Source organism: Catharus ustulatus, chromosome 14 (assembly GCF_009819885.2).
Source record: "Catharus ustulatus isolate bCatUst1 chromosome 14, bCatUst1.pri.v2, whole genome shotgun sequence".
In the NCBI taxonomy this organism is placed as follows: domain Eukaryota; kingdom Metazoa; phylum Chordata; class Aves; order Passeriformes; family Turdidae; genus Catharus; species Catharus ustulatus.
The window spans coordinates 6,191,759-6,217,895 of record NC_046234.1 but is presented as its reverse complement, the minus strand read 5'-3'; the positions used below and the strand labels follow the sequence as shown (position 1 = coordinate 6,217,895).

Here is a 26,137-nt window from a genome sequence, read left to right as displayed (position 1 = left end):
AGTAATCTCTAGAGTGCTTCCCAACTATGACTGGAGTTGCTGATCTCATTTCTTGGAAAGGCAAAGATGTTTATCCCCATTTTCTGAGGGGGGGACAGCACCTTGCTCACAGGGATCACAGGGGTGTTGTGCTCACAAGGAGGGGCTCTGAGCTGCATCTTTTCTCCCTGTGAACTGTATCTTCAGCTAGGGACAGGCTCTGCTCAACAGGAGATTGTTTTTGGGATTAGCTCCTCCAGGAATGCTTCTGCAGGTGGGGAGCAGCCTGGACAATGTTTTGTACAACCACAGGCTTCAGTGCTTCTGTGGTGATTTAACCCCAGCCAGCAGCTCAGCCCACTCCTGCCCGTGGGATGAGGGAGAGAACTGCAAGAGGAAAGTGAGAAAACCCGTGGGCTGAGATAAAGACAGTTTGAACAGGTGCAGCAAAAGCCATGTGGGCAAGCAAAGCAAAACAAGGAATTCATTCACTGCTTCCCATGGGCAGGCAGGAGCTCAGGATGCCCAGGGCTCCATCAGGTGTCACAGTGCCTTGGGAACACAAACATGCCCCATTTCCTCCTCCTCCCCCAGCTTTATGTGCTGAGGGTGATGCCACAGCTCTGGGACACCCTGGGGCCAGCTGGGATCCTGGCTGTGCCCCCCAAATCCTTGTGCCTCCTCACATCCTACACCCAAAGCCGTGGCTGTGTGCAATCCCTGCTCAGTGACAGCTCAGACATTTCTGTGTTATCAACCCTGTTCCAGCACAGAGCCAAACCCCAGCTGCTGTGAAGAAAATTAACTCTACCCCAGCCAAGCCCTGCACAGGATCAGATGTTTAGTTCCTGCACTCACTGAGCTGAGCACAAATGGCACTTCTTGGTGACATTTCTTTTCACTAATGCAGCTGTCAGGACATTCTCCACCCTGTCTGTGGGGTGATGTCTTGTGCTGCTGTTTGTGGTAGAGACTGGAGGCTCCTGTAATGCAGCAGCCCTTGGGTAAAATACTTGTCAAGTGTTGGAGAAATAGTGTTTGATGGTCGTATGTTCTCTTAGCACAGCTTCTGGTGCACTGCATCTGCCTCTGCCTCTGGCCCATCCACAAAACTGGGACAAAATGCAGGTTTTTTCCTGCTTTTTGTTGTGCAGGAACTTTCACTGATGCCAACTCCTGTCACACACGGTACATTCATGTGAAATGATAAAAGGCTCTGATATACACAGGCACTATTTCAGTCTGTGGCATATGAAAGGCTTTGCAAAAATGTGAAAAAATCATTTGGGGTTACTTACATGGAAAATTAACCTTCACTCAGGAAAAGCCTTGGTGTAAGTTGTGTTGAAGATGTCAAGTTGCTTTTCCAGTTCTCTGCTCTGCTATTTGCAAAGTAAAAATTCCCTCAACTCATGGAGAAATTTGAAAATATGGAGGATAACAAAAGTTCTACAATATTATCAGAGTTTCAGGGTATTTCACACCTAAAAGAATATATTTTTGTATTTAGTGTGCATTTATTTAGCACTATGACTCCTAGCAATCTTTCATAAGTTGAGCATTCCATGGTTTAGTCTGGTCAATGAATTTGGGGGTTTAGTTTAGTTAACAGCTCCTAGAAGCAAACTCACCAAAAAACAATAAATTCTTTAGGCAGCACACCAGTGGCTTGGTTTGCTTTTTCATTATAATTCAGAATTCCAGTGTTTCTGGAAATTTTGTTTTTCAGCCAACTGCACTACTGGAGATAAAAGCATCAGTGTTTACTGATTTTAAATCTGTGATTAATAAGTTGGACTGATACAAGTTAGTAAAAGTCTGCTTTGGTAAGTGCTTGGCCTTACCTTTAATAAACACAGCATTTGGTGGTTTATGACATTAGGGAGTCTCTTTGTGTGGTGTGCTTAAATTTCCCTTGGGCAATTTTCATTGAGGTTGGGACCAGCTTGATTGGAAAATTTAATGGCTTTTTCCATTTCCATTCCCTTTTGCCAATCTGCTCTTTAAAGCTGCTCTTTCATGATGTGTGAATTTGTCTCCATTTGAAGAACTAACATCAGATACAACTGAGAAAGCAGATTTTAGAAATGAGCTATTAGGCAGAGAAGAGGCACTTTTAAGATGCTTGCAAGTTGCACAGCAACCAGAGGAACATATAGTCATTTGATTTTTCAAATGACTTTGACTTTGACTCAGGGGAAAAACAGTTTTATTCTCCCCTCAGAGCTTTCTATCATATGTGATAAAGAGAAAATGTGTTTATAACATTTTCTCTCTCAAAAAAAAAAAAAAAGAAGTTGTGCCTCATCTCAGAGAAGCAGCAGCATCTTGCCCTGTGAGTCAGTGCAGATCATATCCAGTAACAGCTCCTGATGTGGATCTTGAGAGAACAGAGCTGACCCTTCTGAAATCAGAGTTAAAACACAGCCAAACAACAGTTGATGCTTGGGGGTTCTCCAGTTTCTGTGGAATTGTTTCTCTTACCTGCCCAGAGCAGCTGTGGCTGCCCCTGGATCCCTGGAAGTGTCCAAGGCCAGGTTGGATGGAGCTTGGAGCAGCCTGGAATGGTGGAAGGTGTCCCTGCCCATGGCAGGGGGTGGAAATAAGATGAGCTTTAAGGTCCCTCCCAACCCAAACCATTCTGGGATCCTGTGATTTTATGATCACTCTCTCCATATATGGAATTTTACAATAATATTTTCTCATCACTACAAGCAACAGGTCTTGGCTCTTTCTGGAGAGGATCACCCCATGAGCTGCTGTCCATTTTCAGCTGCCTGCATGTGCTGGTTGATTCCAAATCACACACTCTTCTGATATTATTTCCCTCTGGAGCAGTGTCATCAGTTATGTGCCAATGCAGAAGTCATCAGAAGCTTATTGTTGTAATAACACATCAAAATCCAGCTTCATAAATGCCACATAATTCCCTTGGAGAGCTTATTTTCAGTGCTACTTTGGGTCATTCCATACATTTGAACTACCCAGTCCAAAAATGGTCTGATTCTGATATAAACAGCCTGTTAAGACATATAAAATATATTACCAAAAATCTAAAAATACTTGGAAAAGTGAATGACTTCATCAGAATGAGCAACTAATTTGTCCTTTTGTTGGACCTAGGTTTAGTCATTTTGAACATGGCAATGACAGTGTTTGGCTGGTTTAGAGAATTGTGCTTAAAAGTCCTCCCAGTACCAGGCAGGTTTTGTGGTGAATGAACATTTAAAAGATTTGGGTGTGGGCTAAAGATTTTTGGAGAAAAACAGAGTTGTCTTGGTCTTGCAGCCATCTCTGGTTAGTTCTGGGTCTGGAAAGCCATGAAAGCCATGGGGCTGTGCAGGTGTGATCAGGAATGTGAAGTTTTCTGGAACTGAGCAGAAAGATCATGGCTTGGCTGGAAATCCCAAGTACTGGTATGGGAGCAGCCTGAAGGAGCTGCACCCTGAGCATGAGTGGTGTGGCCTGGCTGAGATACACCAAATCCCCACCAAAATGGTATTTTTTACAGAGTGAAAGTGCACTGTCAATTGTTGCTTCAAAGATTCCTTCTGAACTCTGCTTAACCCCTTGGTTTCCCAGCTGAGCAGCCAGGCAGGTTCCCCATGTGCTGTCCTGCTTCCCAGCAGATGTCACCTGGCCACACCTCGCTCTGTTTGCTGTCTCATGCCAGCCCAGCCCACACACTCACACTGCAGCTCCCCACACACACACTGGGAGACGTTCTCCCTCTCACACACACTCTCAGAGCTTTGCACCTTTTCCCTCCTGCCTCATCTTTTAGTCACTTTTTTTTTAAGATGCTGGCAGTGACTCGTTCGGGGCGGTCGGAACCTGAGACATTCTGGAAAGGAATGTGCTCCAGCACATGGGGGGAGAGGCAGCTCGTAGTAATTGGTGTTGTTTTTGCACGAGGCTGCGTGTGTGGTGAGTGGCTGATCTGCACAAGGATGCTGCAAGTAGAAGAAAATTTCTTCCACGAGAAGGAACCTTAAATCCTACATAGAAAGGGTGGAACTTCCCTCCTTTTCCCCCTTTATCTCCAAAATACGCTTTTCCAGCCCATTGCCAGCCCCCAATGTAATCTGAGGGTCTGTGTGGGCTGTAACACATAAGTGAGGGGGCGTGCACGTGGAGTACAGTCAGGAATAATCTTTCTTTCTGTTTTTCCCCCCCAGTTTGTTGCTCAGCCAAACTGCCAGCAGCTACTAGCAACGCTTTGGTACGACGGCTTCCCAGGCTGGAGGAGGAAACACTGGGCAGTGAAACTCCTGACCTGTGTCACCATTGGACTGCTTTTCCCTGTGCTATCCGTGGCATACCTGATTGCACCCAAGAGCAGGCTGGGACTGTTCATTAAAAAGCCATTTATCAAGTTTATCTGCCACACTGGCTCTTACCTGACCTTCCTGTTCATGCTCCTGCTGGCGTCGCAGCACATCGTCAGGACTGACCTCCACATGCAGGGGCCACCTCCCACCATCGTGGAGTGGATGATCCTGCCCTGGGTTCTAGGTAAATCCTACACACAATCCTGCAATCCTGCCCTGGGTTCTAGGTAAATCCTACACACAATCCTGCAATCCTGCCCTGGGTTCTAGGTACATCCCACACCCAATCCTGCTCTGGGTTCTAGGTAAATCCCACACCCCATCCTGCCCTGGGTTCTAGGTAAATACTACACACAATTCTGCCCTGGGTTCTAGGTAAATCCCACACCCCAATCCTGCAATCCTACCATGGGTTCTAGGTACATCCCCCACCCCATCCTGCCCTGGGTTCTAGGTAAATCCCACACTCCAATGCTGCAATCCTGCCCTGGGTTCTAGGTAAATCCCACACCCCATACTGCCCTGGGTTCTAGGTAAATCCCACACCCCATCCTGCCCTGGGTTCTAGGTAAATCCCACACCCCTCCTGCCCTGGGTTCTAGGTAAATCCCACAAATCCCACACCCAGGAACACTGAGCTGCAGGCCCTGACTCGCACCCATGGCAGCTGTGTGGGGACTCCTCCCCGAGCCCAGCATGTGAAGAGATTTGGCAGCCAGCTCCAGAAACTGCACAGAACAGCTGGGCTCCTTCTGGAACAGCAGCTCCTGCTGGCCCAGGGCTGCTCTGCTGTTCTGTGCCATCTGATGTGCCTTCAGACATGACCCCAGCAGCCCCTGGCAGACGTGGCTCCCTCCCTGCTTCCCCCAGGCTGGGTGAGAGCAGCAGGTTGGGATGAGCTCCTGGGTCACCCACGGTGTCACTGCTGCTGCTGGCTCTGTCCTGCTGGCTGGCACAAGGACAGGCAGTGCCCAGAGCCTGGCTCTGCTCTCCCTGCTCCCTGCAGGCAGCAAAACCAGCCTGGCTTATTCCTCCCAGATAAGCTGCAGGAATGCAGCAGAGGGAAGATAAGCCTCACTCTGCTGATAATCACTGACCACATCAGCAGCAAGTGCTCTGGTATCAGCAGGAGTGTTGATTGTCTGGAAGTTCAATGTGAGGCTCTTATTCCAGTCTGGCTTGGGCAGCCAGAGCTGGGGAGAGAAGGAGGTGTGTGTGTGCTGAGGGCAGGATGCTCAGGTGAGCAGTGACATGGGAGGAGGTGGGAGAAGAACAGAGAAGCCAGCTGGATGTATTTTTAATGAGAGAGGGCTATTTACCCTTCCAAACTGAGCTCCAGCACAGCAGCACTGCAAACCTGTGAGCTCCACCAGGATGCTGACCCCTCCTGTGGTCCAGCTCCCTCATCCCTTGCTGTGCCACCAGCATGTGGCACCCCTGGGAGCTGGGGATGTCCCCAGGCACTTTGCTCATGGGCAGTGGCTGCCACACCTCCCTGGCTCTCCTGCTTTCCCACACTGCTGGCTCCCCTGTCCTGGTGACACCAGGACACTGCTCCTTGCTGGCTCTGTGCTGAACCAACCCAGCTGTTCCAAAACTGCTGATGGAAAAATGAGGAAGGAAAGTAAGAGTTGCAAACATGCTCACAATTCACTTTGGATGGTGATCCAGGGCACTGTGCTCCTTGCACAGCTCCACCACCAGCCTCAATGTCTGATGAAGCTGAAATTTATGCACTGAAATGCAGGTGTTGGTAGAAACTTCAGAGTAAGCTCGGGAGGTTAAATATCTTTTCTAAGCTTAGGTGATGTCTTCACTTCATCTTTAAATTCATGTTAAAATTGAGGGAAATGGTAGGCATTTCAGTAAAATTGATTTGCAGATGAAAGAAGGATAATCCATTTAAAAAAACCTTTCAAAAACACCTCTTGCAGCTGTCTGTTCTCAAGTTCCTTTGTTTCAGATAAATAGAGATATTGTATGACTGTTTATTAAATAGAGAAATTAGAACAGTTTCACCAGATTAAAGGTTATTACTTACGAAATATTTTCCACTATAGAAGGAGAGGGAGCAGGCACACACAGCATTGCTGTAGCTATAGTAACCAGCAACGATAACTCACTATAAATACAGTGCATGAGTTCTTCAGCAGGCTCCTCTCCATTGATTTATTTTATTTTATGGGTCTGCGTGCATGCAAAGACGTGGAGGCAGCTGTAATAAGATTACCTGGCTGGCCCTGACATTTTGTTTGTGTGGCCACTGACCTGCTGGCTGGCAGCTGAGCAGCTCAGATTGATACTTGGGGACGTGCAGGAGTTCATTGCAACTTTGTCTGCTCTTCAGACTGAACCTGCAGGTCCTTAAAGCTGAGATGCAAGCAGCACATCAGTGACCACTGCAAAATCCTGTGGTTAGGCAGGGGCAGCAGTTTGGGAATTGCATTGGTAATGCATCTGGAGGTGTATTTTGATTTGGTCTTTGTTTGGTTTTGTCTCCTCTTCACACGTTTCCAGTTTTCATTCGAGGATAATGTCAAGTGGGTAATTCAAAATACCTGGGGCTCTAAAGACATTTTCAGAAGCGTCTAGGGCATGAGGGAGCTGCCGGGGACTTAGGCTTTCAAAAATCCTTAAACAGTTCTACAAGAAAGGACACAGAAGTTACAACCAGAGCTGTGTCAGGCAGGTTTAGCAGTCTGGTGATGAATTTCAGAAGCTGCCCTTCACCCTTTGAGCTGCAAGGAGGTAGAGTGAGCATTAGCAAGTGCCCAGAATGGTCACCAGAAGGCATTTCAGAGCTGACACGATGGGCTCTGGCCATATCCTTGGGAACACACACCTCACCAACCCCGCAGCCATATCTGACACAGGTGAGTCAGTGCCAGGCTGCAGTGCCCTGCTGCATGCTGAGCTCACCTTTCCTCACAGACAATCCCTGTGGGCTTTTTGTACAGCAAGATGCATCAATACAATGGCTGAGACAGAGAATGGATCCTCTTCTTCCTGCTTTGGTGTGATATTTCCAGGTCACGGAGGAGCTGTGCTGGCATGCAGGAGCTGGGTCTGGTGCTGCTAGAGAAAAGTCAGGGAAAATCAGGGGTGTCCAGCAGAGCAATGAATTGCTCAGAGTTGTCTGTGAGAGCAGACAGTCTGTTAGAAACCATACCAAATACAGCTGCTTGAAGAGTTTGTTCACGTAGAGCAAATTTCAGCGGAGCCAATTCACTCATACTGGTTATAAATAACATGTGTTTCAGGCAGTCTCCTCATGTGCAGATCTGGAGCCCTGGGTAGGAAACCAAGGTCTTTTTCAGCTCTCTCCAGACTGCATTCCCCACAGACTTGTAAAATGTCTCATAATCAGCAGCATTGTACTTTTAGAAGGCAAGAGGGAAGAGGCATTTTTTCTTAGCTGTTAATTTCCATTTGTCTGGTATTACATCATATATATATACAACACAGAGCTTTAATGGTAAATAATGCCTTGTCATGGCAATGAACTCCCTTTCTTTCCACAGGTTTCATCTGGGGAGAAATCAAGGAAATGTGGGATGGTGGATTCAATGAGTATGTACATGACTGGTGGAATCTGATGGATTTTGCAATGAACTCCCTCTATCTTGCAACTATCTCCCTTAAAATTGTTGCCTATGTCAAGGTACAGTAACTTGGGAGGGGGAATTTGTAATGTGCTGGTGAGAGCTGTAGTACACAGGGTACAAACTGTTCAAATGAAAATCACAGAGCAAAGAAAATAGCAGCTTTTTCAAGCAGTCCAATTTTGAAAATTCACCTGGAAAGCTTATTATTTTGTTTGGAGAATGAACATCCTGCTCATTCTGACTCTTTGATTAAAAGTTAAGTAGATTGTTTGGGCACTGGGGAGAAATTTCTCCACTTTTTACTTTTGTAGGTACTCAGTTGCCAAAGCACTTTGTTTTCTGTGCTGGCACTGGACCTCCTTCAACAGTGCACAGGGAAGACATGGCTTTTAAATGAAATGGTAAACAAGAATAGCTAACCTGAAAACTTCTAGAGCCAAGCTTTATAATCTGTAGTCCTACAGATCTGGAGATTAGTGATCAGAAGTTTGTGACAGGTCTACTGAGGAGAGCAAGACAGTTATTAGGAGGGTTTTACCTGATAATGTGATATAAAGGGGTCAGTTTACTCTTCAATATGCAACCTGTGGGCAGGGAAATGACAAAGGAGCAAGCTGGGGCTTTAACACCCTGTAGGCTCTTGCCTGTCATGTTCCATTTGTGGTGAGAGCTATCAGAGCTCATCCTCAAAAGCACCTTCACATTTATAAACTTCTGATGCTCCAAATTAGCATATGCACTGGGTTTGAAGCCAGGGGATGGCCTGAAGCACTTTCCTTCTGTCTCCCTTTTTCAAAGACAAGACACAAAAGGCATCCTGTAAAATTCCTTATGCAACAGCTCTGGCTTCAGCTGGAGCTTCGTGCTTGGCCTATTTCTCCCCGTGGTATGAATCAGCAGCAGCTTCCCTGCAGTCAGTGCAATTACTCAGGTGTAAATCAAGGCACTGGGATCTGCTCCTTGGCCACTCCTGCTCTTCCCCCTTTTGCAAGGTCTCTGCTTCTGGCAGCCCAGCTCCCAATACCCAGGACAAACACTTCCCCAGAGCAACCCTGCTCAGTCCTGCCCAGCAGGCAGAGGGGGAAACAGGAGAAAATTTCACCAAACCCATTGACTCCAAAATGCAAACAGCCCTGCTATGGGGCCTTTGTTAAATCCTGAAGGCTGCAGTCCTGGTGAGTCAGATTTTCAAAGGGAAAGGCTTTTAAGCTGGTTGCTGCTCCCTGAAGAGGCAGCTCTGTAACAGCATCAAAGCAGGAACAGATTATGTCTTTTATTCTCCCAACATTCACAACCAGGGAGGAAATTACAGACTTGAAAGGTTGGTCTTTAAACCACAAGCAATACAAAACAAAAAAAAAAAAAAAAAAAAAAGCTAGAGATGGTAAAATGCATGGACAAATCTTAAAATGTTAACAATCTGGTTCTTTCTCACACACAAATTGCTAGAGGAGCTGTGCATCCATGGGTTTGTGCAGTCACACACTGGGATTTAAACTCCCAGCCAAAGCACAGGTCCAAAGGAGGTGCAGCTCTGTTTGTGTTGCCTGCAAGAGCCACAGAAAAGTGCAGGTTAACCACAAAACCCCATGGGCCAGCACACAGAGGAGGGTTTGCAGGAATAGATCTGAGTTCAACTCCTGATCTGGGCCAGTGTCAGACATTCTAGAGGTGCAGGAAATCTTCTGTGGGAGCAGTTCTGAAGCACGGGGCCACAGCAGTTCCTTCTGCCCTGTGTCAGTCAGGGGGTGCAGGGTGCTCTGAAATCTGAGGGTTTGTAAGGTTGATAATGGCTTCAAAACATTTTGCAACCATGAATTGTTATTTATAGAACAGCCCTGAGCTGGAAGAGGCTGGGATATATGCCAATATACCATATTCTAACACTTCTTAGAACTTCAAAGGATTACATGGACATTTAAGTTTCTGCCAAATATCAGAACAAATAAGTTGCATGCTGACACTAAATGTTTTCCATCCTTGTTTTTACGTGAAGACTTTTTTTTTCCCTCCTTGATTTGACTGGTTCCAAGACCTGGCTCTAATATTGTCTGACACCAATGGAATCTTCAGGCTAATTATAGGGTAGAAATACTTTCTTAATCAGTTTTCATTTGCTGCATTGAATTATCATGTAATGAGGAAGGGTAAATGCGACAGCATGGTGTAATTTATTTGTACTATTCTGTGTACATCTCTGCTGTGTTTCATCATTTGAAGAGACACCAAACCAAACTACTCCAGCCTTCCCGGACACCCAGCTTCATCAGATAACTCTGCTGTTTCTGTTACCTGCTCTGAAGATTCTATTTGCCAAGCAAGGAGATACCATCAGTTCATAAAGGACCAAAGTATGACCTTAACGACCTAAATATTGTTTTAAAAAGAGGTGTGGGACACAGAAGACCTTTTCCCATACCTTTATGTGCAATCTGTGCTAAACCTTAGCAGAGAGCCCTGGGCTGCTGTGTCCAGCCAGCCTGCAGAAGAAAATTGGGAATAGCTGTGCAAATCTGCTGCCCAAGCTTCCCAATCCCACCCACACTCCCCCACTGCTGGAAATCCAAAATAAGTTAACCTCTCTGTGTGTCTGTAGGCATTTTAAGATCCATCTTCAAATCAAGCTAACAGGCTCAGGCCATGATGTTCATGTAATAAAGAACAGTTTGAAAATGTCAGAAGCAATCTGAGGTCATGCTGAAATGCCTTTGTATCATGTCTCATCTCCTTCATGCAGAGGGATAGTTTGAAATATCAACCTGCATTTTGCTGAGCCCTTGAAAAAATGAGGAGCTTGTGTGCTGGGCCTTCTGATTTAAATAGAAAGGCTCTGCAGTCTTGTCTGTCAGTGTGATATTGGTGCCATTTCCTTTTCAAAGGTACCAGAATTATTTTAGGAGCCCTAAACAGTGTTAGCTGTGTTATTCTGAGTGCAGTTTTGCCTTTTTATGCATGCTAAATGAGCAGAGACGAATGTTAAAAGGACAATTATTCCTTGATGTTAAATGTCTTTGACTCCATTCTCTGTGCCACTGTTGTTAAGCCAGAGCAGTTACATTTTACAGAACCAGAGCATTTTACAGAACCAGCTCTTTTGTGTTACCTGCTTGCATCTGGCTGCACTTTGCTCAGAAAATGCTTCTGCTTTTACAGTTACATTACAAACCCAGTTAATGTTGTAATTGATGCACTCAAATGTACCCAGTGTTTCAGCTGTAATTAAGACCTCTGCTTTAGCAACTCTCCTCAAATTGCCATGACAAATTAACTAATAGGAAAATTAATATGAAGAAAGACTTTTGGTTCTGGGCTGCTGGCTCTTGGTTTTTTTTTTTGAGATTACATGGGAAGGGAAGCATCCAATAGTTCACTGCTTTTCTTCTTTCCTTCCTTTTCCCTCCCTCTCACTGTTCCTGGAATGTGCAGTGTTTATAATGTGCAGTCATATTTAGGAGGAAAAAAGAATAAAAGTAATTTGAAATTTACATCTGGAACCTGCTAAAATCTGAAAAATCTGAACCCCTTTAAATGCTGAAAGAGAAGGAGGTTGTGTATGAACTCATGGACATGAGGAACCCACAGACTGTGAACTCAAAAGTAAAACAGATTTTTAAAAATTCTAGTTTTTCAGTTTAGGCTAAGAACAGCCTCAAACATACCCAAAGCCTCTAAAGAAAACCTGGTCCAACATCTCTCACCATCAGGGGGTCATAATGTAGTGGGCAGAATTCATAAAAAAGCATCATTAAACCTTCATCTCTGCCCTAATCAGCTTCAGTCCTGAATGCCAGCTGTGACAGCAGCTGAGGTGTAAGGGGTTAAAAGTCCTTTTTGTGCCTGGTTAGGATTTACCTGTGAAGGGCTGGAATCAGTGGGTGTGACCTTCAGAGTTAACAAAATTCACAGAATCACTGGGTTGGAAGAGACCTCCAAGATCATCAAGTCCAACCCAGGCCTAACACCTCAACTAAACCATGGCATTCAGAGCCACATCCAGTCTTTTTTAAACACACCCAGGGATGGTGACTCCATCACCTCCCAGGCAGACCATTCCAGTACTTCATCACTCTTTCACTTTTTCCTAATACCCATCTAAATTTCCCTTGGCACAGCCTGTGTCCTCTGGTTGTGTCAGTGCTGCCTGGAGAGAGAGGCCAACCCCAGCTGAGCACAGCCACCTTTCAGGGAATTTAGAGAGTGATAAGCTCACCCCTGAGCCTCTTTTCTCCAGGCTGAGTTCCCTCCGGGCCGCTGGAACAAGCTCACTCTTACACCCTTGCTCTCTGTCCCTTGCAGTACAATGGATCTCGGCCGAGGGAGGAGTGGGAGATGTGGCACCCGACCCTGATTGCAGAAGCCCTTTTTGCAATATCCAACATCCTGAGCTCCCTGCGCCTCATCTCCCTGTTTACAGCCAACTCACACCTGGGACCCCTGCAGATTTCTCTGGGACGCATGCTGCTAGACATCCTCAAGTTCCTTTTTATCTACTGCCTGGTGCTTCTGGCTTTTGCCAATGGACTGAACCAGCTTTATTTTTATTATGAGACCAGTGCCTCGGAGGAACCCAACAACTGCAAGGGGATCCGATGTGAGAAACAGAACAATGCCTTCTCCACGTAAGACACCCTCTCCTTTCTGCTCCTGAGCTGTTCCCCTGTCTCCCCTGCTTTGTTTATTCAAATACCAGGTGAGGTGGTTAAGGTGGGAGTTAAGTGGGGCAGACATTCTGCTGAGCTCAAACTGCTCATCCTGCTGTCACAAACTCTTACTTAGGGAGACCTTTTAGTTCTGGACCAAGGATTTTCCCTACATGCTCCTGCAACTTAAATCTTATGATAATGTCTGTGCACAATCTCAGTATAGCTGAGAAAGGAAGTGTCCTTTTGCCACAATAATTGTTTTGCCTAATTACTGAAGAAAGGGGGGAACCTGAATAAAATGAAGAAAATAAGGGATAAACCTATTAAAACCAGGTTTTATTAAATAATGTGACACAGCAACAACAACAATCTCACCTAGATCATTTTAATAGATACATGATGCTGCAGGCTTCTCTGATTGACTTCCTTGCAGAATAAAATCCCAGCAGAACCTTTTTTTGCTGGGAATGCTGTTACTTTACTGAGATGCTGGCATGGAAATCGCTGTGAGGACAGCTGGCAGAGCTGAAAGAGAGAGCACATGCTGAAAAATGACATGAATTGTCCTGCTGATGTATTTGTTTTAATTACTAATAGTAGAAGTAATTATAATAATCAGCCCCCACCCGATTGTTCTTGCTGCTTGCACAGTACTTAACTCACAATGGCAGGAGAAATAAATAAAGCACGGTCTAGAAAAAGGCCCACGCCCTGCAAACAAGCAAAACAAAACTGTTGTCCACCACTTTATGCTAAATTAAATAAAACTTGTCATGATGCCCAATAATTCTCCACCCTCTGTCAGCTGAAGGCTCGGGGTTAAGAAAGGATTTGGGACGTGTTTGCACCATTATCAAAACCAGATGATGGCTGAGGCCACGTGGCTTGGTTGGGAGAGGAGAGGTTCCAGCATTGTACTGTGGGCTCTCCCCTAAAAGAAATGCAGAATTTTCATGGGATAGAGCCCATCCTTCAAGAGCAGCATGACCTGGTAGACCAGACATGTGCCATTCCCCACTGCAGAGCAGGAACACCGCAGGCTTGATGAATTTTCTCCTGAAACCCATCTCTGTCTGGGGGAAGTGGATGGACCTGCACTGTGCAAATGAGAAACAGAATTAAGAGATTTCAGACTTTTTCTGTTTCAGTTGCCTCACATGCCCCAGAAATGTGTCATGCTGCCCTTGCAAAGGAATTCAATAACAAACACTATTCCTTGATCTGTGTCCATGTTGATGCAGCAGCCAGAGGGAGGAAAGTTTGGCAAGCACAGTATTTAAGAGGTAAATTCTACCTCAGGAAGGGACAAACCTAAAAAAATCTAGTCCCAAATCCTGCCTTCCTCTGGAGCTGTGGTGAACAGATGTGTTCAGTTCTGCATTCTGGGTTGGGTCTGCCACCTTGCAAAATGGTTTTTTTTACAGATTTCATTGTGTCAGGTAAGTGGAGAAAGCAATAGCAAGATTTGACTAAAGGAAACAAGTATTGGGCCAGCAGGAAAAAAAAACCAAAGCAACAAACCGACCATGCTGAAGTCTGTAAGAAGATGTAATGTCTTGGGAGCTAAAAATTATACAAGGAACACTTAGCAGAGAGTGTGTAGATCAGCTTAAATACAAACCACAATTTCTGCCACCCTACCATTCATTTAAACCCCCTGCCAAGGGAATGTAGCACAGAAAGGAAATTGAGGGGGCTCAGCCTTTGTGGAAGAGGTTTGTATGAAACAAAATCACAGTTGGAGGGGATCCATTAGGAGTGAGGTCTCCTGGCAGGGGACAGAACACTCTGCAGGTACTTTTTGTTTGAGGCTCGCATAAGAAATTTATTTAACGTGTTCTTAAAAGTTTAAATGGTCGTTATTAACACCCCCAGCACAAGCTGACATTTGGCTGGGGAGCAGATGCACAGCATGGGGCAGTGGCTGGGGAAGGAGCAGCTGCAGATCCAAATATTGGTTTGGGGGTGAGCAACCTGGAGCCAGCCCAGCCAGAGCTGGATACCCTGACTCTGCTCATGGTTCATTCCTTCTGAAGGAATACATCTGCAAAGCTTTGAATAGTGCACTTTGATTCCCACCAGCATTCCTGGGCTCACACAATGAGCTCTGATTCTGCAAGGGGAGCAGAGAGGACGCTCCTCGTGTGTGTGCAGCTTGTGTCAAGTGTGACACCTATTTACTGGCACATTATTCCCTATTACTCTCAAAGGGTGGCTTTAACATTTTCATGGCGAGGAAACTTTCTGCATTGCACACACAGATCATGGAAAGTAATATTCCTTTGTGACAGCAGCGAGGGGAAGTCATGAATAATTTAGGGTTTTCTGCTTTGGCCTTGCCATCCCTCAGAAAGCAGAGTGCCTGCTGCTTAGGCAGATGATTGGAAAATATGTTTGTAGCTGTGATGCTGGCAACTGAAGGAGGGAGGTGACAGTGAGGAAGAGGAGGAAGGGGTGGAGGAAGTCACACCTCCCTGCCTGCTCTGCCATTCCCCTGGGTACAGGTTCCTGTGGCACACTTGCTCTCTCTAAGCCACCATGGAGAGTGGTGCAGCTTTGAGAATTCCTCTGTTTGATTAGGATTCAAAATACACCCAGCAGGACATGAGAGCCTCTCAATCACAATCTCCAAAATTCTATTTCTTTATAGCTGCTTCTCCAAAGTAGTGTGAGCTCCCCCTGCAACGTGGGCTGTGAGAAGAGGCTGGACCTGTCCTGTCATTAAACACTGAGGACACAGCACTGAGCCTCACTGCTGTGCAGAGCTGCAGCAACCACTCAGAGTCTTTGTCAAGGGCACCACATGCCCACATGTCAATGTGTTGGCCTTAGGCTGGGCCCAAATTGCACATCTGGGTAATACTGTGCATCCAGAACAGAATCTAGAACTGATTTCAGTTTAGTGATGAGAACCTCTGTCTCAGCCCAAGCAGTATTTCTACTGTTAATAGGAAAAATATTATAAATACTTTTAAAGACAGATAGCACTCCACCACTTCTAGTAAAGAAATGATTGGCATTCTTTGGTTAATTCTCATTTTACTACTTTGGTTGTTTAATAAGCCTAACAGCCTGAGCTTTGGGAGAAAGGTTTTTTTTTGTTTTGTTTTAAAAACATCTTTATGATTTTGGCCAGTGAAAAACATAAGATACATACACAAAGTATAAACTAAATCCTCATATAAGGCATGGAGATACATGTGAACAAATGCCTGGAGATGATGGAGGAACAGACTTCTGGTGTGTCAAGTAAAGCATCTGAATTATTCATATTGATTTGTCTAGTAGTTGCATTTGAAAACATCTGCTGACCTCAGGCCAAAATGGAAAGTCTTAAACAGGCATATAAATGTCATTTTTGGATGATATAAATGCCATATTTTGGAAAGCCAAAACAAAGATGCCCAAATAGAGCAATTATTTAGATTGCTGATTACGCATCTGACGTGACTGTGAAAGGTCACTTGTCTGTGGCTGAAGCAAAGAGAGACCTGGGATGATCTCATCAGCTCAGTGGGGTCAGGTCCAGTTCATCTATGGAAGGAAGCCTGCAGAAGAAGAGAGACTCTTGAGCTGAATTAATGTGATGACTCTTTCATCTGAGTCATTACTGAGCAGTGGTTGCAGGGCTCTTCCAGGGACTCTGCCCGTGGTGGGTGGGAGCTGCTGCACCAACATTCAGAGCCACCAGGGGTTTGGGCAGGGGCACTGCACACACAGCAGAGTTTGGGGCAGGTGTATTCCAAACAGAGCAGAGTTTTGGGCAGATGTATTCCAAAGAGAGCAGCATTTTGGACAGGTGTATTCTACACACAGCAGTTTTGGGCAGGTGCATGGCAAACAGAACAGCATTTTGGGCTGGTGCACTGCAAAGGGTCACAGCAGCTGAAGCAATTGCAAGCTCTCAGCCTGTATTAGAGCAAAAGGTGCAGCTGGCTGTGATTTCTGCCATCTCCCACCTCGTGGTGCTTTGTTGTTGTGCACTGACATTCTGTACTGGGGCATGGGCTCCCTGAGCATTTATCCTGCAGACACGTTAATGATGCAGGCACTGATTAAACAGGAGAGTTTATAGATAGCAGCAGCATCACAGCATGGCAATTTTAATTAAATGGAATATATTGTGGCTGTTCTTTGCATGTGTGCAGAGTGGGAAAGAGAGCCTTGGGTTCCTCAGGGCAGTTATGCTCACTGCATCTCACAAGGATGTGGACTGGGCTCTTGGACAGCCAGTGAATGCTGTTGATGGGACAGCTCTCACATGCACTGGGTCACTGTGGCTGAACAAGGCTGTCCCCAGGGAGGGATAAGTGGCTGTGCTGACTGGCTGCTCTCCCAATATCTGTGTGTTCTCTACCTGAAGATAATTTTCCAGCTCCCCAGCTAAAAATCTGTCTTTCTTTGCAGACTTTTCGAGACCCTCCAGTCACTCTTCTGGTCAGTGTTTGGGCTGCTGAATCTCTACGTCACCAACGTGAAAGCCAGACACGAGTTCACAGAATTTGTTGGGGCCACGATGTTTGGGACCTACAACGTGATCTCCCTGGTTGTGCTGCTGAACATGCTCATAGCCATGATGAACAACTCCTACCAGCTCATTGCTGTGAGTGACCCCATGCTCTTTTTGCTGTTATTTCTCCCCATGTGCCTCATGTGTCTGACTTGCAGCAATGAGTCCCTTCTGGGATGCTGGAGACTGCTGCCCCCAGTTTCTGCCAGCAGGTAGTTGGGATTTCTGCTCACCAGCCTGAATCATGCCTGCAGAGGAGTTTTTGCTCTGTTTGTAAATGTTGCTTAGCTGGAAAAGGCTCACAGGCTGTGATCTGCCCCTGTCTGCTCTGTGGAGTAACCTTGCTGACCACCTTGGGTGTAAAAAGGGAAACCTTCCCACTGCTTCCTGATGTTTGGTTTTAACTTGGGGGGGTGGATGTTGTGGGATATTTTTTTTATCCTATTTCTGTATTCTCATGTGGAACTGTGTGTGTCAGGAACCCAGTCCTGCAATTTCTTTTTCCACAGTCTTCCCACTTGAAGTTAGATCATGTCCGTCTGTAATACCACAGTCTCCTTGGCTGTAAAACCATAATCTGAGATTCCTGAGTAATCCCAGTGCAGGATGGATCTGAGCTGAGGCAGCTCGGGGCTGCAGAGCCCTTATCAAACTGAACTTTCATTTGAATGTTCAAAACTGGTTTCTCCACTGTAATCTCATTCTGTGTACCCAAAAGCCAATCTGTACCTTGATGATTAAATTTGTCAACAGACTGAAAGCTAAAGCAGCATGGCTCTGCATTTTAAAGCTCTTAAGGTTAGGAACAGTATGGAAGGAAGCAAAATCTTGTGTGCACAGTACTTCAGATAAACCAGTGGGCACTTACTGTGCAGTTCTGACCATTAACATGATAGGTTTGGAGACAGTGAGGTGAGGAGCTGTTGCATCATTTGGGGACAAAACAGGAGAGGGGGGAGTTGTTTGTGTCCTTGGCAGGTCACTTGGTACAGAGTAGAGGCTTCTTCCTCTGCTTGGGGTGACTCCTGGTTTATTCTAGAAGATAAACCAGAGCAAAAACAGAACCAGCAGCAATTCTGCTATTTCCATTTCCAAATTCCTGGACAAGCCTCCAGGGAAATGTGTGGGTGAGCTCCTTTCCTGGCTAAAGCACAGAGGGGAGTATTGAGTTGTTTTCTTGAACAGGTTCCACAACTCTTGTTGATTATCTGCTGATATAAGTGGCTCCTAAATTCACTTGGTCAAACTGAGTGCAGACCCTCAAATTGCTGATTGTTTTGGACATCTGATCTTTATCGTGGTAAAAAGTATGAGAAAAGCTGGACCACTGACCTTCCAGATGAGCAGAAAAGCAGTTTATCACAAAGGCATTGCTGCTTTATCAGTCTGTTTCAATGCCTTCTCTTTGTTCACTGGTACTCCTCACATTCCAGGGAGACTGGAATGAGGGACAGAAAACAAAGATTCTCTCCTTGGCCATTTTCTCCAATTCCCTTTCCTTTGTTGTCATCGAACAGGCTTGTCACTAAGACAAAGCCCAAGCCTAAGACTGGGATAAGAATAGCAGTATTTGCTATTCACTGGGCCACAAACCACTCATCATTCTTTCCCCTGAATAATTCCAGTGATGCAATGACACATTACACACAATCCCACATGAATTAGAGGGACCCATCATAACAATTAACTGAAGTGAAGGGTCCAGAGAGGGCTGTTGTGTTCATGGTTTTGTGTCTGGAGCAGCTGGGAGCTGGACTGGCCCCATCAGAAAGGCTGCCCAGGGGTAGGGAACTGAACTCTCCAGATAAACGAGGCAAAGCACAGAGTCCAGCCAGCAGCACGAGCCCCTGCTTGGGAAAATGACACTGGAAATGCTGCAGGAGATTTTGTTGTCACTTAAACTGTGTCACTGCAGTGATACCGAGAGCAGTGACATTTCCTGGCAGTCACTTCCAATCCCTTCCCGTGCATGCAGCTTCATTCCTGCAATGCTTTCTTACAGGGACAAATTTCCTTCATGTGTCTTCTAAGGGCAGACATCAATTAATCTCTCCCCCGAAGGAAACAAGTCGTTAATAAACGTTGAGTTGCAGATGTGGGTCGTTAATTAACCTCCAGTAATCAGGCTCACCCCCTGCTGAATCACGGCACGCTGGGTGCTAGACTGGGCATTTCTTCCTCCTGGGGTTTATATGGCATGGGATGCACGTGGAATTACAGAATTCCAGGGGGAGAGGAGTCCTTGGGGTGGGCTGGGGGTCTTCTTCTCCAGTGCATCAGGAAATATTGCCACCAGCAATAAAACAGATGTGGGGATGAGATGAGAGAGCATCTCTGCCTGCTGACTCCCTGCAGTGGAGTGGTGAGGACATCGTCATTAATCCCGTTTGTTAATGAGCCCCAGGCACTGCTGCAGTGCAAACAGCATTTCTCCCCTCCTCTCTTGCAGGGACAAATATGCATTTGTAGCAGTTATTCTTCAGGCCAGCTTTTCTCCTGTGCTCACACTGAGTTTCTGCTGTGAGGTTTGAGAAAGGAGAATCTGAGCTGCTCTTCCTTGGCCATTCCTTGTGTCTGCCCAGTCTGGGAATTAGAGCTTGGTGCTTAATTGGGCACTGCAGGCACACAGCACCAAAGCACCGTGTCTGTGGAAGGCAGAGCAAGGCAAGCAAAGAGTTAAACCTCAAGCGCTTCTTGACTCAAAGAAGGAAGAACTTTCCTGCCATAACTTTATTGTTTTTTTCCTCAGCTATTTCAGACATCAGTAAGTACAGACTTCAATAAATACATACTTCCAGGAGTGCCCTGAAGCAGTTTCAATATCGATTATTTTCAGACAGCCCATTTTTCTCTTTTGCCAAACCATAGTTTGGTTATGGCAGACACTATCTTTCACCAAGAAAGCAAACAAAATCCAAATGCAATCCCCCAGATTTCCATACCTTCCATGCTGTTTCAATTTGGGATGATCAGAATGTTTTAAACAACAGGATACAGTGGGATATTATGCACTGCCAGCTCCCTCATCTCAATACCTTCCCAGATGTGACAGAAATACCATCACCAGAGGATGGGAGCAGGAATTTGTCACAGTCACTAGAGGAAGGACGAGGGACTGATGTGAGAGTGGCCAGGTGGCTCCATCATTTGTAAGTGACAGAAAGTAACTGAGTGGGTGATGAGGACACTTTATGTGATGGGCTGTTTGTCATCAGAGCCACTCACTGCACCTGAAGTCATTCAATCCTCCTGCCAGTTGCTAATTTTTCCAAAGTAAGTGGGCTAGTTGGTGTTCCCTTGGGTGCAGGTGCATTTTGGCCCTGGGGGTGCCCTGGGGTGCAGGTACACCTTGCAGGGAATTAATGTCTATTTTCTGAAAGCCTGTCCTTGTGGCCACACCCGTGATGTTCTGGGGAGTCAGGCAAGAATTCGTCACTGGAACTGCACCAGCAGCTCTGCCTTTGCAGCAGCAAGAGCAATACCAGTGAAAGAACAGCAGCCAAGGGCTGTGAGCTGGTGTCAGAGCTGCAGGTGAGCCAGGGTGATAAACGGTGCACAATAGCTCTGCAGCACCCTCCACCAGCACATTAACGAGAGATGTGAGCCCTCGCAGCTTGCAGATGTTCTAGGATAAAAGTACCAAGATGCTTAATACCTCGGGGATTACTAACACCAAAGTACAAAAAAATTCTCTGTAACTCTCCCATGTGTGAAGGTGTTGCAGCCTCGAGCGTGTCCGTGTGTGATGCTGGAATTATGACTCAGCAGCAAGTATAAAGTTACAAAATTGTTCTGCATATTGTATTTTGTGTCCTCCTGTTGGTAGGGATATCTGTTATTTCAAGCTAGCTCATCTCAGCTGTTCCTGCAAAAGATTGCAGTCTTTAAAATTAAAAAAAAAAAATTAAAGTGTGTCTCTGAGAGAAGTGTATGTCTAAATTGGAACTTAGCTGCCAGTGTTTGGGTTGGAGCAATCAGGGCACTGGGCATCGAACGTGGGATGCAGTTTTATATGATGAAATTAAATGGAGTGGATGAACAACACAAGTAGTTAAGCACAAGAATGAAGAAAAGAAATATTTTGCATAGCAAAACAAAAGCTGTACTCTAAACAGAAATGGCATGTGCAGCTAATAAAGAAATAAAACTTAGACTGTAAGTATAGGGATATTAAACATGTAATGTCCTCAATTTTTGCAAACTGGAGAGCTTAAAAATTAAGGTGCAGAGAAACAAAGATTTTTCAGCTCTCTATTACGCTGTTTCCAACATAACTTTGGATTTCCCCCAGGTAGCAGTTTCAAACTTTTCTTCATCTGCAAAGCTCAAGGATTCCTCCACTTTTCTGCAGCAGCTGAACTCCCTCAGCACTGTGGCAGTAATTGCTACCCAGTTTAATTCACAACACCAGCAGAAATTCTCTTCCCCACTGTGATTTGTGACCCTTAGGACTGTCAGAAAATGTTCCTCTGCTTGCACGACCTGCACAGTTATTACCTGGAGGTTTTACTAAGGAGGGATTTTATGAATCAATAAACTTAGTTTGAAATACAGCAGCTGCCCAGTCCCTGCCTGTGGCAGATTTTGGGGTGGTGGGTATTCCCCTACAGAGGTAAGGCCAGCTCCTAAATCGGGACTCAGAACTAAGCTCTTGTAAAGCCTCAGGAAATGTTCATCTCACCAGGCCCATTTCAGTACCATTAATTTGAATTTCTCAGAAATTAAGCCATTGGTGGTTTTTAACTCTATAATACAGCAGGAAATGAAATTATGCTCTTGTTGTGCTGCCAATACAAGCTGGGATTAATATTTCTTGAAGCTTTTTGTGGTGCAGTGAAACAAGGAGGTTCTGGAAAGAGGATGAAATGACTCTTCCTTGATTTGCCAGCTGGGTGAAATTCCCCTGTTTGTCCCTGAGTTTTGTGGCCCTCAGAGCCTCCTGCTGACCAGCACACACATCTGCTGGTCACTGCCCAGGTGACACACTCACACCTTTTCTTTATTCTACAGCACAACTGTAATTAGCCAGATCTCAATTACTGCACTCCCAAAACTCATCCATGGTATCAGCAATAATTAATTGAGAAGGGAAATTCTCCTGCACTTAATCAGTGCCTTCAGTGGCAATGGAACAGGCAGAGAGGACAAGGGGGACTGGCTTGAGCTAAAGGAGGGTGGATTTCGATCAGAGATAAGGAACAAATCCTTCCCTGGGAGGGTGGTGAGGCCCTGGCACAGGGTGCCCAGAGCAGCTGTGGCTGCCCCTGGATCCCTGGGAGTGTCCAAGGCCAGGCTGGATGGGGCTTGGAGCAGCCTGGGGTGGTGGAAGGTGTCCCTGCCATGGCAGGGGGTGCAATGGAATGAGCTTTAAGGTCCCTCCCAACCAAGCCCTGCCATGATTCCATGATTTCTGTTCCACTTCCCCACGGAATGCAATCCATCCCCACTCCTGCTCCCTCCTGAGGAGCTGTAGCCCACCCCTAGAGCAGTGAGATTGACTCCCAAGGCTCAGTGCCCTCTCTGCACCTTATGACTGGATGTGGGGGCACTCCCAGCAGGTTTTTATTGGAAAGTGAAGAGAAATTTGTTGCAGCAGTGGTGTGTTGGGATGCTTCCATCCAGCCAGAGGCCTGTGTGCGAAATTAGCCCTGGAGCCTCGCTCCAGACTGGCAGCAGCTTAATTGCTTTTTGTTAGCAAGCTAAAGGATTCATTTGAAGGTGTAGAACTGTTTGTCTTTTTGCTGGCTTTGGCCTAATTACATATAACCCATGGACTTGAATCACATTGTTAATATTCATCTGCTGTTTGCAGAGCCTCTAAATAGAGGCACTCGATGTGCTCCAGCTTCACAGGCTGCATCTTCTGTTCTTAGAGCAGACAAAGCTCCTTCTCCATCCTAGGATCCAGTCCTGCCACTCCTGTTAGCACTATCAAGAGCTTCAGCCTTTCTGGTGCTTTTAATCTTTGAAACCATGGGTGTTTATGTGTCCCTGGGAACCACCATGGCCAAGCCATTTTGGGGTTTATTCAGGACAGAAACGTTACACTTAAATAAAAAAAGATGAGCTTGCAATCTCTAGATGAGCCCTGGCTGATTAAAATATTCCAGAGAGTTTCCTGGCATTTATTTCTGGAATGTTCAGGGCTGGGCTCTGGGGTTTTTTTGGTGTAGTTAACACCCCAGTGCCCTGCCTGACAGGTCAATAACTCTCTGCCCATTACGTGTGAGCAGCACAGCAAGGTTTGCTCTTGCTGCATGATGCAAGTTGAAGTATCCAGATGGAGCCACATAGGTTGCAGCCCCCTGCATTATCCCATCTTTTATTTAGGCCTGACAAGCTCAATTAGCATTATCTTGTGCCTCTGCATCGAGGGGACTCTTGTTAGAAAGGCAGGAGAAAAGAGGAAAAGTGAAAGATAAAGGAAGAATATTACTGAGGAAAAAGCAGTGAAATACTAAAAGGGATTTATCTGGGAAGAGCTTTCCCCTGGTGCTGAACAATGGAAACAGCTATATTACTAAGAATTCTCTGAAATACGACTTTTTAGACACCAGTGCTTCAGAGATTTCCTTTTCAACACACTGCAGTCTTGCAAATAAGTTGATGCTGATCACAGAGGTGAAAAAAGGATACACACAAGCACTCCTAATTAAATGGGGATGTGATTAACAACCTGGATGCTTTAGCTCCTCGTCTGTTTGCTGATCCTGTTCCCTGTAGCCTCTCAGCTACAACCTCTGTTTTTTGGGGGAGAAAGCAGGGACTGAGTCAGTGCTATCTGCACAGCTCAAGGTTCACTTACAGATTTGAGCAATCTCCTACATTTATAATCTGTCCCTTCCCTTCAGCTCAAGGATGTATTTAAATGGTCAGCACACAGGATTTTTTGATTTTTGAGCAATTACTCAATTTCTGGCAGCTAAGCTCAGGCACTGCATGTAAGTGGCTGTGCAAGCAGGCTGCCTTCCAGAGGTGTTGGGGCACCTGCTGCTCCCTCTGGTGCTGTGACCTTTACAGGCTCAGTAAAACACATAATCCTGCTCCACTGCTCTGCTGAGGAAAAGCAATTTATGGCCAGTCATAAAAGAGCAGAACACTGGAGCATTTGGTGCCTGAATACATGCACAGAGTCGTGTTCCTGTGAGGAGCAGCAGCCTTGCTCCCAGCTAACTTTGAACCGGAGGAGAGAAGGGAATTCTGAGATCTGGGGGGGTCCAGAACCCCCTGCAAACCCCACAGGCTGTTCCAGCCCAGTTTCACAGTGTTCTGCTCCTCTCCTCAGCAGGACACTGTGACTCACAGGCTGCTTTTTGGGCTCTCCCCGTGGTGGGGGAGTGTCATGGTTTGTCCTTCCCTTTGAAATACATCTGCAGCAACTCAGCCTGAGGAGGCAAGGACAAACCAAGTGCTTTGCACATGGAGTGGAAAGTGATGAATTCTGCAGTGCTCCTTCCTTCCAGGGCAAGTTTGTGCCAGGGGATCATCCTGGCTGTGTCCAGCAGAGAATCCAGGCTTCCAATCCATGCAGTAGGTGGCCTGGACTGACAGATGGAGCACCCTAAAGGCAGGAGAGAGAACTGAGTTGGATTCCTAAGCATTAGGAGTGGTTATTCAGAGGGGAACAGGCACTTTCTTGAGCCCAGCAGTATTCCAAGTGTAATGCAGATATGATACCTTCAGCAGTGATAACTTTATGGACTCTTAGAGTGGCTTGGGTTGGTTTTGAAGATCAAATCCCAGCCTGACTTGCTATGCAGAAAAAAAATCAAAGGCAGTATTCTGGAAATAGGGCAAGTAGAAATGAGGCTAAGTTTGATTATTTTTTGCCTTAGTTCTAACAGAGCCATTAGCACTCCAACACTTTGGGTTGGCTGTGCCTGCTGAGCCCTCCAGGTCTCCAGGGCACGTGTGAGTTACTTGATTTTGACCTGGCTGGAGGTAGTTAACATTATCAGCACAGATGCCCCTTATCTCTCTGACCTTCAGCATGAAAAGAGGCTCTTATCAGTCAGTGGTGGTGGAGAGAGAATGGATGGCAGGAAGAACAAAGCCTTGGTGATATCTTCCTCGTTGTTTCTTCCTGCTGAGGCTTTTAGAGAGCTGTTTCTCTGCATGACCTTCCCACTGCTCCGATTTATTAGACTATTAAAATAAAAACTGAACTTAACTGCAATATGACTGCAGAAACAAAAAGGTGTCAGTTCCCATAATTTAACTGCACTAAAACCAGCACAATCCCCAGTTCTCTGTGTTTTCTCCAATATAATATTCCCTGGCCTTCTCATTAGGTACTGTTATTTCCATCCAAGATGCTGGTGGGAGATGAAAAGTATTTGATATATATCTATATATGTATATATAACCTAAATACCTTGTGGAATGCAGCACATTGCAGGCCATAATAAAAATTTTAATTATGAATATCTTCTGCACATGGAAGTTATAAATAGCAGAGATGCTAAAGCATGCATTTTCCAAGTACAAACAAACTGATCCCCCAGGGCTGGGAGAAGCAGCCAAGGTTCTGGGCAGTGCCACAGCTCCTGTGACAGCTCTGCTGTGCTGTCACCCAAGAGGGAATGTCCCTGCTCTGGCATGTTCAGAACCCACTTGTGGTTTTCTTTTCCAACCCCATTTCCATAATTCCTGAGCCTCTTTGGCTGTGCTCCAAAGATGGAGTCCTTTATCCAACTTATCACAAAATGCAGGTCCTGTGCTGTGTCTTGTTGGCATTGCACTGGCCATTCCCAAGTGGGGGGCCTTGGACACTGCAAAATGAAGGAAATTTTTCCAGATTTCCTCCACCACAGTGTGTTCTTTCACGAGCTCTGCCTTGTGGGATCTTCCCCCAGCTGTCAGGTTTTTAGTGCTCACAGTCCCAATGATGGCTTGCCTGCTATATAAAACTTTTGATTTGAGATTTTTTTCTCCCTTGTGCTCCATTTGCTTTCCTCACCTAAGAGCCTTGCTGCCTTTTGCCAGACAAGGATAGCTCTTGCCTGAAGTCACCTACCTGCATCCAGGTCCAAGAACTCACTTTCCTTGTTTCCCAGTGCTAGAGTATTC

General features: G+C 45.8%; 1 protein-coding gene across 2 annotated transcripts in view; it reads left to right on the top strand.

Annotated features, from left to right (window-relative positions):
* Positions 1-26,137, top strand: part of TRPC5 (transient receptor potential cation channel subfamily C member 5) — a 92,375-nt gene that overhangs the window by 52,581 nt on the left and 13,657 nt on the right. For both annotated transcript variants that reach the window (XM_033072306.1, XM_033072307.2), the window contains exons 4-7: positions 4,158-4,494; positions 7,832-7,971; positions 12,212-12,534; positions 16,966-17,161. In XM_033072306.1, coding sequence (XP_032928197.1) covers positions 4,158-4,494; positions 7,832-7,971; positions 12,212-12,534; positions 16,966-17,161 — 996 coding nt within the window. The remainder of the gene's footprint in view (positions 1-4,157; positions 4,495-7,831; positions 7,972-12,211; positions 12,535-16,965; positions 17,162-26,137) is intronic.